The 13,181-nt window shown below is 32.8% G+C and overlaps 1 protein-coding gene across 4 annotated transcripts; it reads right to left on the bottom strand.

Annotated features, from left to right (window-relative positions):
• Positions 1-436: 436 nt before the first annotated feature.
• On the bottom strand, positions 437-11,151 carry LOC137831966 (uncharacterized). 4 transcript variants are annotated; one of them, XM_068639891.1, is made up of 13 exons: positions 10,829-11,151; positions 10,536-10,745; positions 10,315-10,439; positions 9,153-9,645; positions 8,845-9,030; positions 7,581-7,874; positions 6,819-6,971; positions 5,059-5,213; positions 3,677-3,782; positions 2,625-3,575; positions 2,210-2,288; positions 1,291-1,653; positions 437-971 (listed from the first exon to the last, which is right to left on the bottom strand). In XM_068639891.1, exons 1-13 carry the CDS (start codon positions 10,931-10,933, stop codon positions 778-780), a joined length of 3,414 nt encoding a protein of 1,137 aa, XP_068495992.1. In that variant the 5' UTR covers positions 10,934-11,151; the 3' UTR covers positions 437-777. The 4 variants fall into 4 exon arrangements, with proteins under 4 accessions (XP_068495992.1, XP_068495993.1, XP_068495995.1 ...); XM_068639892.1 differs by having other exon boundaries at positions 1,291-1,650; XM_068639894.1 differs by having other exon boundaries at positions 1,291-1,650; positions 10,546-10,745; positions 10,829-11,121.
• Between the last annotated feature and the right edge of the window lie 2,030 nt (positions 11,152-13,181).

The following is a 13,181-nucleotide window of genomic DNA, read 5'->3' as shown; positions in this document are numbered from 1 at the left end:
ATATTCGTTCCTATTTTCTAACTGGAAAAAATGTTCTGATAATATAACTGTTTTATTCGTTTCACGTAATTTTTTTTATTACTCTATGTAATCTACACAATTGTCTTATATAGATTACAATATAATTAGACATACAGCTTAATAAGAATAAAAAAAATCATAAAAATGTTTTTCATTTATAAATGAGTTGAACTGCACTGAACACTTGAAACTCAAGCTTGGCTTGCATAAAAGATGGTGCTCAAGCTTTGCTCAAAGTTAGAATTTTGGCTTGGATTGTTGGGAAACATAAAGCTTGAGTTTGACTTGTTTAACTCATTTCTAACTTTTCTTTATCAAATACATTCTTAATATTTTTGTTAAGTTTATCAATATTGTATTTAATAGATATTTTCTTTGCAAAAAGAAATAAAAGTAAGAAGTTTTTAAAGAATAGTTTCTAAAGATCAATCATTTTAAAGATTGTGAGAATAAAAACATTCTTGACCCTCTGTTTAAATATCTTCTGAATAAAATCCAGAGACTGTAGATGTGTGACAGTACGGCTGAAAACCAAAAAGGATGTAAAACTTCTCTAGTGTTGAAACTTAGAAGGATATACAACAATACAAATTTCTAAATTCTAGCTAAAGAAAAGAAACAGAAACAAAACAAAACTTGACCTGATGGGAAAAAACTGCAGATGGAGAAGCAGTTTTAGTCCAGGGAAAATAGAGAACATAAGAATAAGAGTTGCAGAGGTGCGGGAAGTAGGATTAAAACTGTGAGGTGTGTTGGCTAACTAGCTTGTTTGCTGCTCTTCTTGCCTTTCTTTTGCTTTTGCTTCAATTGAGTAAGGCCGGCTGCTGATATTTTCACATTACCAATAATTGCAGCAACTAGCTCAGGATCTGTACAGGCCTTCATCAACTCCTTCTCCCGGGTTGTTGCTTCTGACATGTGGCTGAACAAGTTCATTGCAGTTTTCGCAGCTGTACAAAATATGTATAAAGAAAAATAAGTTTGGCAACATCTTGAAACAAATATCGACAACTCTAAAACTAAAACATAGATTGCCATGGCCAGTGGAGGAGAAAGAGTATATCATAGACTCCAGAAAGAAATAATACACATGCAGTAAATGCAACACTTACAACACCCTATGAAGATACAAATATTCGAACAAAAAGGTAGTTTTCTAAGACTTACTTCTACAAGGTACTACTAGTCTAAGAGACAAGATACCAACAAAAAAATTCAGGTAAAATTAAATAATAAAATAAAAATAAAAATAACAATAATAATAATAACCTTTCCCTTTCTTCGCTGGTCCAGGAATTATCTTCACCCGATATTTGTAAGACTGAAGTGCATTGTAAGGACTACAGACAGGAATAGCATACAAGAGAATGTCATTAGGAAGTGGATTCCCAGTCAAGTAATCCACGTCATTTAGTTTTTCTTTTTCTTCTTCTCCTATTTCATGAATATCATCTTCTTCCATTGTCACCCTGTCTGCTTGGGAAGTGTCAAGATCAGTCATTTTTGAATTTTCTTCAGCTTCACCAATTGCATGCCTATGCGCCAGATCATCTGATTTCTCCTTACAATCCTGAGACAAGTGACCTGCCTTCTTACACTTATAACATATTTTTGGTGCTTCAACAGGACCTGCTACAATATCATTATAATACAATAGAAAAGATAACAAATTAAACACTGCAATAACTGCCGTATAAACATGTTGTGTCTAATTTACGGCGAAATTTAGATCTCAGTAATTAGGTAATAAATACAAGGTAATGACACAATGAATTACAAAACATGTATACCACGGGGCAATGAACCAAGCAGGGTCACTATTCAATGCTTTAAAGAGGCCCAACTGTACATGAACCAAATAGTGGAACTAGGTAAAGAATTTCTTGGAAGCTTGCCTAGTGACACAGTTGACTTGTTTAGTTCATAAAACAGTCTATCAGGACATAAAATGAAAAAAATAAAAACATTATACAAAACAAACTAATATATTACCATAAACAATTTTATATAAAATATAATATGCACGTTCACGAATCTATTAATCAGCTCAAATTGGCTCACAAATCTAAATTATTTGAGCTAAGCCAATCAGAATGGTTCTATTATCTATTTGAGCCAAACTCAAACCAAGCTTGTTGGTCAGCTCAATCTCAGTAACACTGGTTATGAAACTATCTGGAAGGCTTACCATTGCCAGATATTTCCCCCGTGTCCAATGCATCATTTTCAGATGACGTCTCTTCCTTCTTGATTGATTTTCCAGAAGACTACAAATACCAGAAAAAACAGCTTTAGAGTTATAGGTAGAGCCAGGCAAATCAGAAGAAATATGTAAGAATTACATGGGAGGCAATAATATGTTCTTGAAATTTTCCATTATGTGATCTCATGTTCTCCTACACTGTTTTATTCAAAAGATGTTTTAGGAAGTACAGCATTAATTAAATTTAACATTTTTTGGACTCATCTTAGCAGGTATGTGACAAGTATTCCAGACACAAGGTGCCTTCGATTTAGCAAATATAAAACATGTGGTGCATAAGGCTAAAACAAAAATTATCCTGTGGATGGAAGTCAAAGGACATCTAAGCTACTGAACTCACAGCCAACAATGCCATTCGAATGTTCCTTTCTCCCTCGTCCTGGCCAGCATACTTCTCCTTTATCTTTTTAAGTTTACCCTTCTGCCCTCGGCTGATTTTTTGACCACCACCTTTTTTTACATTTTGATCTTCTTTTTCTGGTAGATTTTCAGAAATATCTTTCAGTTTCAGTTCATCCTTTCCATGTTCAACATTTGAATCTGCATCTTCGTGTTTCTGTTCCCTTTTAAGCTTTCGTCTCTCAGCTTTTGATATATAAGGTTTATCCCTAACTGCCGCTTTGCTTTGTTCAGAATGTTTGTCACCGCCTAGATCAATTTGAGAGGAGTTCTCAGTTCCATAAATCTTACTTGATTTAGCAACAGATCCAAGTTCCAGAGCTTGGTCAATAAGTTCCTCAAGTTGAGGGGTCACAGCCACTAAGCTGTCTCTGCCAATGTCGGAAAATATCTCCCTATCAACCATATTTGATATACTTGTTTCTTTCACAGGAAAAGCATGTGAAATTTCCTTTTTGGCGCTGATAGAAGCCAAACCTGTTTGTGATGCATCTTCGGGAAAATCTTCTGACAGGGGCTTGTGTGAATCTGCTGATAATTTACCATTCATTTCTGAGTCAGCGACAGATTTTATATCAGTGACATCCTTTTCAGACTCTGAATCAGATCTGTCTTCAAGAGGAGCATTTTCTTCAAAATCATCTGTTGCTTCTTCCTCTCCTCTTACTCTTCGTTCATTTAAATGTGATCCTAAGGAACTCTCATCCAAGCGAAACAGAAGGCCAAAACCCATGATAAGAGGGTGTGGGGGAAGAAAATTTTTCTTTCCCCGGATCATGAAACTCCCTACTGTCAGATACTCACCTGTAGGAGCTGTTTTACTAACCTGATGAGGATAAACCCACCAGGCACTAGTAACAATTTTTGAATCCCATGCCTGGCTATGGCAGACCTACATTTGAAAATGATGTGGTAACAGTTAACGTTTGGTTTAGTTCACAACCAAAAAACTAAATTCAGATAACATAGTATGGGCAGGTGTTAAGCATATACTGTGAAACATCCTGCTTGGTTTAGGGTCAGTGGTGGAACTGGCTGCACAGGCTTGTGATTCTTGATAACAGTACTAGAAGCTCCATGCAGATCAGCATGTACATATCTATTATATGAACAAATCAATGAATGAGAGAATCAGAGATCAAATCATACTTCAAAAAGAGAAATGCTTCACATTTTAAGTGAAGCATAAAAACTTTTTATTTCTGACTAGCAATTACAGATGTTCCAGGTGCTTTACTAGAAAGAAATTAGTAAAATTAATTTGAATTGAAAATAAAATTTACAAGATTCCAGTCTTCTGAGAAGTCTTATGAAATCCCCAGTCTGATGAAGAGATATGAGTATAACCAACTAAATGCATTGAAGTCCATAGTTTTTTCTATCTGAGGTTTCAGGAAAAAAATGAAAACTGCAAGAGAAGGAATGATTTTGGAAGGAATACAGGTTGATGATATAATGAGGAAAGAAGATTAAGATGAAAATAGATGAGTAGAACCAAATAACTGTGAAAGTGCATGTACGTAGTTTCTTTCTATGAGGTTTCAGAGAAAAAACAATGAAAGTGCAAGACAATAAATGATTTTGGAAGGAATACAATTTGCTAATGGCTTGATGATGTAACAAAGAAAGATGATTAAGATGAAGAGAATACTAAAAGTGGATTATCTCTTCAACCACAAATCCTTTGGATATAAAACCAACCTCAGATGTCAGACACCAAACAAAGAAAAGCAATAGTCTCCTGAGAACAATTTCCAAGAACCTTAATTTGCAATGACATGGCATTCACATCCTATGACCCCACACACTACAATCCATACTACAAATGTGGGATTCAAGTCCCACACTTTGCAATTGAATCCTAGCATTAGCTATGTTGGAACTGGGGGAAACCACAATAACCTCCTGTTAGTTGAGGCAATACTCTTGGACACCATAGTTTTACTACCTAACTCCCCCACCTCACGGCTCCAGATACGTCAAAGGGCAGCAATAAATTTCCAACTAGCAAATCTCTAATTTCAATTGGTATTTGGTATTCCAACTCAAACAAAAGGAAGTTTCCTATGATTTTATCCATTGTTTACAATATTCACAGTGATCTGGGACCTCTTCGAAATGCTCCAATGTTCTTAATCAAGTATACAGCAAGTTTTGGTTAAATATAGTGTTCTTTCTCAAAAGACAGAGAAGTCAACATATTCTTCAAATAATATTGAGACATGCTAACAGTTAAGAATTAATATTCAAAATAAGATAGCATCCGAACCAAGTTATTATTATTTTCAGCATTACTCAACTTTTTTTATTAACAGTTAAGCATTAGCTTCAAGGAGGGAGGAGTTTAGGAGTGCAATACAACCAGAAATACTCACAGGTCTCCTTTTGACATATACCGCTTCACTATCAGCTCATTTTGCTGTGCATCACGTCCACTGATAACCAAATAGTTCTCACTGGTAATGAACCAATTAAATTTCTCAAACCAGTGGACTTTACGTATATGTGAAATTGAGGCAACAGCTTTTTCCTGGAAATAAATTTGATAGAAAGCATACAATTAATTTAGTAGTTAAGTACAGCAATCAGGAATGCAAAAAATCAGACTATGCTTGCATATCAATGTGTTACAGATATAAATTTGGAGATAAAAACCTATTGTTAATTTCTAATTTAGAGAGAAGCGATCAGGAATAAAAAGATCATTGGTAAATTTCTAATTTGGAGAGCAGACACCAAAGATGACAAAAAATGATCAAAGAAGGAAACCACGACCCTTTGTAAATAACCTTTGCCCAAATATCTAAAGAGGCAAAAAATACTATTATCTCCTATATAAACATAACATGTTGTAACATGCCTTAAAATTTAAGAAATTTCAGAAGCTTTATTTTCAAAATAAAACAGTTTAATGAGAGCAGAGAAAGTATTGAAGCAGATTATAATAAATTTGCCTAGGTAAGATCTAGAAAATTAAACAGGATAAAAAAATAATAGGCACAAGTTTACTTGCATGTCCTACGGTACCACAAATGGAAACCCAATTAAGTAACAAATTTATAATGCACATATATGATCATAATGACCAAATAAACTTATTGGATGTTGAAATGAGAAACTCTACAAAACTAATTATGTTGCTTAATTTTTCCCATAATTACAGACTGCATACTTTTTTAAGGGTTCCTGCTTAATTGATTATTTGAGATAGTAATAAGAACCATGGTGGAACCCCACTACTAAAGCTATCCAGTTTAGTTGGCGAGTCCAAGACCTCAAAAACCTCACAATAGAATCCCACACTTCCAGTACAGGATTCAAGTCCCATACCTTGCAATTGGATCCTAGCATCCCACCATACTCTGCAGCCTTGATACCCACCCACAGAGGCTAGCTTTGCACAGGTCCTTGGACTAGACCCGCACACATTTAAAATACATATAGAAGGCTTGTATAAAATTTGTGAATCATACTTCAGTTGAAATTTATATAATATAATATTCATTAATAATAAGTTTATATGTAGAATAAAAAACGACAACTACTTTCACTTTTCAAGAAAAAATAGTGATTTATTAATTTTATTTGTTGAATTGGTTTTTTACTAGTTTGACACCAGTTTTGTGAATGAGCAGTTTTATGCCTCGACCAAACTAAAAGTTCCCACCAGTCGGATTGACTGATATGATTTTGGGAACCACAATTAATAAGCACCCATAAACTTACGGAACCCTCCCATAAAATCGTCCTGCAGAGGGAGCGGGATAGAAAAAATCATGTAGACCCCACAATATTCAAGTCAATAGCATTGTTCCTAAGAACCAACATCACAGCAGCAGACACTCTAAGATGCTTCACTCAGCATTTTTAGTCAGTCCCGCTATAGTTAGCCCTTTCTGAGACAAGCAACCAACTCTAACACCAATTGTTAATAATCTTGGGAGAACCAAACTACAAAAGCTAGCCCCTTTAGTCGGGGGGCCTAAGGCCTTATAAACCCACATCAGAATCCTATACTTCCAATGCAAGATGCTAGTCCCATACCTTGCAATTGGATCCTTATAGATAGCAATCCATTACCTACATATTAATTTGCAATATAGATTAAAGATTCCCAAATACAAGTTTTAACCACCTGACTAAGCTGTTGGCGAGTCTTTCTTTCTGCAGCTTTAAAAGCCTTTTCATGGGCAGTTACAGTTTTTTCCTGTTTGCTCTCCTGCTTTTTCTTCTGTTCATACCACCTCCGAGCATTGGCATGAGCTGAAAGAGCTAAATCAACTTCGACCTGGAACATAAACATACTATATTTAGTAATTTTAAACATTCAAGAGAAAAAAACATTAAAAATCAGCATTTTTCAAAAAATATGAAGAAAATCAGTGATGACAGTGATAAGGTGAGATTAAAGGTTGATGAAAAAGTGATAATACCGACTTATGGGCATAATACTAGCCTATAAGAGATCAATATAAGGTAAACATCAATATCATTTTATGTTTGGTTGAAAATCATGACAATGGCAGGTCTCCTTATGCACAACAACTTACACGTGTTAAAAAATTTGTAGTTTGAATAAATCAATTGAAGACAAACAACTTGTAAATGTTTTAGGTAGCCTAATAGAAGTTCAATATAAAATATTTAAATTTTATCCCATGTCAATATTTATAGCAATGGCAGCCTATGGTACACTTCAGTACAGTTAGTTGGAGCATAACTCTCATTTTTAAGAAGATTTACATGATGGATCGGATAGCTTTGCTCCATTGGTTTTCTTGTTTTCCTTTATTGTTTACTATTCTGCCTTTTTAAGGATGATCATTATCCTCCCTTCTCTTTGTACTTTTCTCTGTCTTAATGAATTTATTATTTTGCATAGTAAATCAATAAAAACCTTATCCACAGGGAGTGTCTTCTCATCATCGTCCATCTCATCAAGATTGTTGCTTAACAATAAAGTCATGCAGTTCCTTTCCAGATGGAGCTTGTCGATGAGGCCAGCTACTGGGTTTCCAGCTTTCTTTTCTTCCTTCACCATCCGAGCAAGGTCATCCCAGTTCATACCTTTAGCTAGAGCTACACGAACAGCTACTATAGCAGCATCCACATCTTCCAAGTTGTATTCTATCAATTCTGCCATCTTAACACATTGATCAGCTTCTTTCCTCAAAGCATGTACTCGATTTTCCTACACAGCAGAAATGAGAGATATTATGCTGAGTATCAGATGTCCTAAATATTTATTTGAAGTTATATTTGTGTCCAGTGTTACCACATGCAACCATAAATAATTATTTTAATTTATAGATGGCAACCAGTAGTCAAAACATACATCAGTTAAAATTCAGCCCTCTGATAAATTGGAGTAAGGAAGAGGAATTTAGAGCTTGTTTGGTTAAAAAATGTTTTGTCTTCATTTCCTACCATGTTATTAATGAAAATAAAACATGAAAACAGAACAATTTTTTGCAAACCAAATAGGCCCCCCTTATTTTCCCGTCATTTATAGCAAGAAAATTATAATTTTAAGCACCACAACCCAAATGTATATATTTTGCAAAATGGAAGCACAAGTACAAACGAAAAATTGAAACCATACAGCACGAACACAATGGAAAATTTTAAAAATTATAGGAAATGACATGGCTATAACATAATATATAAAATTAATCTAAAGTAAACATAAAAAACTGAAATTAGAAAAGAATGTGTTTTAAAAATGAGCACAAGTCATTAGAAACATAATAAACTACAAAAAAATATATTTATTATGGTATTCAAATCAATATTAGTACAAAAGTGTAAAAAGTAAGAGAACAAATTAAAAAGTTATTTCTAAACATAATACATAAAAAATTATAAAAGGAATTAAAATAATTTAAAACAGTATCTGACATGGTTAAGAGTTAAGACACAATGCAACCACTATTCAGGAGTGTTCACCATGTTCAGTAGGATAATGGGCTTCAGAGGATACAACTATTAAGCCTTTTATTGCACTCTTTTAAAATACACTTTCACATCCACATGTTTTATGTTCAATAAGATATGATGCCTTTATATCATCCAAAATGAGATATTCCATTAACAAGATTGTGTGCCACAGGCACAGCTGACTTTCAAAGAAGTGTGTTGTCAGTTTGGGCAAGGGTACCAACCTGATCCTGGCGAATCTTATTAAGTTTCTGAGCAGCTGTGTTTTCTTTGGCTTTCTGCTGCTGTTCAGACCTTTGACTCTCAATTTTGCTGTAGAACTCATCCAAGGCTGCATCAAATGTCTCAAATTTTGTATAATCCCTTGACTTAAATTGGTTGAGTAAGATGGGGCAGAACTCATCATACATCTGTGTCAAAAGACACAAGTATGTAAACACTAAATTCCACAAAAACATGAGTAAGAAGTTTTTTACTATTTTCTCCTCCGTATTTATAGTGCTGCTAAAATTAGAGAGAAATAGAACATAACCTGGCTAACATTTCCAGGCTGAGATATTGAAGAATTGTTCCCCAAACTTCTGTTCTGCATCAAAATGTATCCTTCAGGGACTACTTCACCAGAAATAATATCCTGCATCCAATCTTCAAACTTCACAACAGCTTGAACCAAAGCTTGAATAGTAGCATTATCCCACGTTTTATCTTTGGGAACTTTAGTACTAGGGATTAGGCCAGCATCTATTATTATATGTTCAGAAAGTGCAGGTCCATAACCAAGTGCCTCCCCAAGGACAACTTTCAGTGTTGATGACTTCCCACCTTTTTGGGTTCCTTGCTTCTCTTTTCCTACATTAGAAGCATTACTTCCATTTCCATTGACCTTAACAGTCTCATCATTATCATCTTCCTTGGAAGACACCAGAGATGCCTGCAACTTTTCAATAGTAGTTCGCTCAAAAACTCTACAACTTTCAACAGGATATCGATGACGTGACATAATTGCGAGCCCTTTATCATCATCCCTGTTAATGACAAATTGCAACCACTCTGTCAATCACAGAGACATTTTCAGAATCCAAAAAATAGGTAAATTAAATAAGCAGACAACCCATGACCTGAAGAACATAAATAAAAAAAGTGCAAGCTAATGAATTCTGAAAGTGAAAACAATCTTAATTAATCAGACCCGATTCCAAAAGCAAGGTCTGGCGGCATAACTCGCAAAGCCCATCAGCTCGACTCCCCATGACATAAAAGATTCAAATCTAAAAGTGCAATACATACAAAATCAACAAGGCGGTCTTGTGATCCTTCAAAAAGTACACTTAATTTCCCTCGCAACAAAAGATCCTATGATTGTGTGCTAGTGAAAACATAAGCTACCCGCATGCAAACAGTTGCTCCTTCGTATTTTATAGCACAGTAGTTGTAGGGTCTGTTCCGATTAACTTATCTAGAAACACTTAAAAGAAAAGTAAAGAAAATAAGAAGGAAAAATGAAATAAGTTTGCCAACGCCTGTGGGGAAGTCAATGTGAAAAAACTTATACAAATGTATAAATTAAAAGAGAAACTTATCTCATTCCTGATTTGTTTTATTTGTATTTTCTTCTTATATAAATACACATGAAGAAACTAAAAGACTCCTAAGCAAGAAATGGAAAGTAGAGGACAGGAGAAATTAGCAAGAACCTGTGAGACCGCAGCAGAGTCATGACGGTAAAATTAGAATCTGTGAGGAGGATATTCCCCTGGGCATACAGCTCCAGTATAACATAGTTTGCATTCTCCCCAACTCCAAATTGGAAGAGGATAATCTGCCACAGTTTTCAAAAAGAAAATAGATTTTTTTTTTCTTTTGCGAAATAAACAAAAGGTGATGGATGGTATATGGAAGGAGGGTTATACTATACCCGATCGTACCCAAGTTGGCGCACATCCTCGAGCCTCCTCGTCCGAATATGCTTCCTCAATTTGAGAGTGAAGCCAGAAGGCGTGTTGCTCTTGTCACGCATGTAAATAGTAGAGTGCAATCTCACGCCACTCTCCATGAGCAGGAGAACCTTCTCGCTCTCCCCGGATTCCGAAACTCCACTGCTGTTCATCAGCTTGAACACGTAGGTCTGCAGAAAGGGAAAATCGAATCGAATAGAATTGAGAAACGTAGGTCTATGAAAAAATGAAAAAATGAAAAGGGAGGTACTACCTTGGGAGAGAGATCGTAGACGTTGGAGCACCGCATTCCGATGAGGCGTCGGAGGCATTTAACCTCGGCGGCGACATCGGCGGTGTTCATGCGCACCTTCACCATCTTGGGTTAGGGTTAGGTTAATCAAGTTTGCTTTGATAAATTAGTGTGAGGCAGAAGAAGAAGAAAAGAATGTAATATAGCGATTGAATTTAACTGATTGGAATGGTTTTGGAAAACAAGAAGAAGAAGAAGAAAAGGGAAGTGTTTGGTTACAGGGAAGAAGTGATGGCTTTTACTTTTAGTGTTACTCTTTTTTGGGTTCTTGTTTCTTTGTTTTTAACTACTTTTAATCTTATAATGGGATATAAAATAAAATAAAAATAACATATTTTCAATTAAACATCATACTTCCACTATATTAATCAACACGATGTTTAAAATATTTAGAAATGTCATGTTAAACTTTAAAAAATAAACGTATATAAAAGAAAGGTAAAATATATATAAAAAAAACATAACATGTGTGTGGAAAAAATAATACTAAAGCCTAAAATATAAAGAAGAAAAAAAAGTAAGTATTTTAAGAACGAAATTAAATATATATAAAAAATTATAAATTAATGTTTTAATCCAATGATAATTTTTTTTTTTAGTTTACTTCTTTATGATAGGATTAATGTTCAATTTTTTGTCTATCCTTCATGGTATTTGAACTTTCTCACATTCTCAATAACTCAATTATGCATTTCATATGCCAAGCTAAAAAAAACTATATTTGTATTTTTTTTTCTAATAACATCATAAATATAAACAACTAAACAAATGTGTAATCAATCATCATCTTACTAATTTTGTTTCACATGTTTATGATATCACCAATAAGTCTCTCTTAGAATTATTTATTTCAATATTCTAAACCATTTGAGCTAACTATGATTGAAGTAATACTGATAGCAGCATAAAATAATTTGAATGTGTTGAAGTTATTAAACTTCCATAATGTAATAGAATTTTCCATATTAAGGATTTTAATAAAAGTAATATCATGTGTGATTAAAAATAATGTTAGTAATATCATTATTATTTTAAATATTTTTAGTTGCACAAATATTTTTAATACAATATTCAAGATAGACACTATATACAAGGGCTAGTAGACTTGAGAGAATTTTAGTTCTAAAAACATATCTATTGCCTTATACAATTGTATTATGAAATCTAATTTGTACCTTCTTGTTTAACTCAACCTCCTCATTTACATCTATAATGTGCTTAACCCTATAATAAATATTTTTTTCTAAATAAAATAGTAATCCTAAATAACAAACATCCGTTAATTTCATAATTAAGAGTATTTCAGTTTAAAATATTAAAAAATATTATAAATAACCTCCAAGGGTTTTGTTAACAGTATTCTTTATTTACTTTTTTTGTCATTAGACACAAGTGACAGAGGGATATTTTGGTTTTAACTTTCTCTTTTCAATTTTCAATGATGTTCCATTGTCCAATATTTTAATCTCAAAATGTTTCGATTGAGTCATTTTTGGACAGACTCTAACTATTATTTCAATAATCGTTAACAAATGACTTCTTACTTGAATTTTCAGATTTATGAGATGAAAAATCTTATAAACTCTTGATCATATTATTTTTACTACCAAAAATCTTTCTCAACTTTAAAATATATATTGCGACAAGTTTTTGTTGCATCATTCTTATTTATAATTTGATTATCTATATTCAGCGTGAATTCTTATAAAAAATAAATTAAATATAAAAAATTAGAAACTAGTTTATTTGAATATAAAAAACCACAAATTAAAATTACTTATAGCATAATATATTTATAAGATAATATTAAATCTTCATGTTATTTAATAATAATAATTTAATACTACTATACTATTATTTTGAATATCATTGTAAAATTGATTATTTTGAAGTTTTTTTCTGAAGTAAAAATTTAATTTATTTTTTTAACATTCCATTTGAAATAAGAGTTTAATTTACCGTTTGAAAAATCAAATTATAAAAAAACACAATTTTATGTTTGTAATTCAAATAAAAAAAATGGTTATTCAAATTTAGAAAAAAAAACACAATATAGTTATTTAAAAAGTCAAATTTAATTTCTAACTAACTAAAAACACAAATGAAATGAAGATAAAACATTATTCAAATGAAGAAAGTAAGATTTAAACAAAAAAACACAATTTAAATAAAAGAAAAATCTATGTTTAAAACTAAAAAAAATTATTCAAATAAAAGGTATAAAAACACGTGATTTAAATATTTTAAAATAAGAACAAGTAAACAATAAAAATAAAATAAAATAAATAATATAATATAATTATTAAAAACTAAC

This window comes from Phaseolus vulgaris, chromosome 6 (assembly GCF_000499845.2).
Source record: "Phaseolus vulgaris cultivar G19833 chromosome 6, P. vulgaris v2.0, whole genome shotgun sequence".
NCBI classification, from domain to species: domain Eukaryota; kingdom Viridiplantae; phylum Streptophyta; class Magnoliopsida; order Fabales; family Fabaceae; genus Phaseolus; species Phaseolus vulgaris.
The sequence above is the reverse complement of the archived record's forward strand: the minus strand, read 5'-3'. Positions and strand labels throughout refer to the sequence as shown.

Excerpts from the sequence above, each read along its gene's own strand:
- LOC137831966 (XM_068639891.1), bottom strand. The coding sequence starts at position 10,933 with ATGGTGAAGGTGCGCATGAACACCGCCGATGTCGCCGCCGAGGTTAAA. Across the intron at positions 9,031-9,152 it reads AGCCTGGAAATGTTAGCCAG|ATGTATGATGAGTTCTGCCC; the intron begins GTTATGTTCTAT and ends CTTTTGACACAG. Across the intron at positions 6,972-7,580 it reads AGACACTCCCTGTGGATAAG|GTCGAAGTTGATTTAGCTCT; the intron begins GTTTTTATTGAT and ends TTTATGTTCCAG.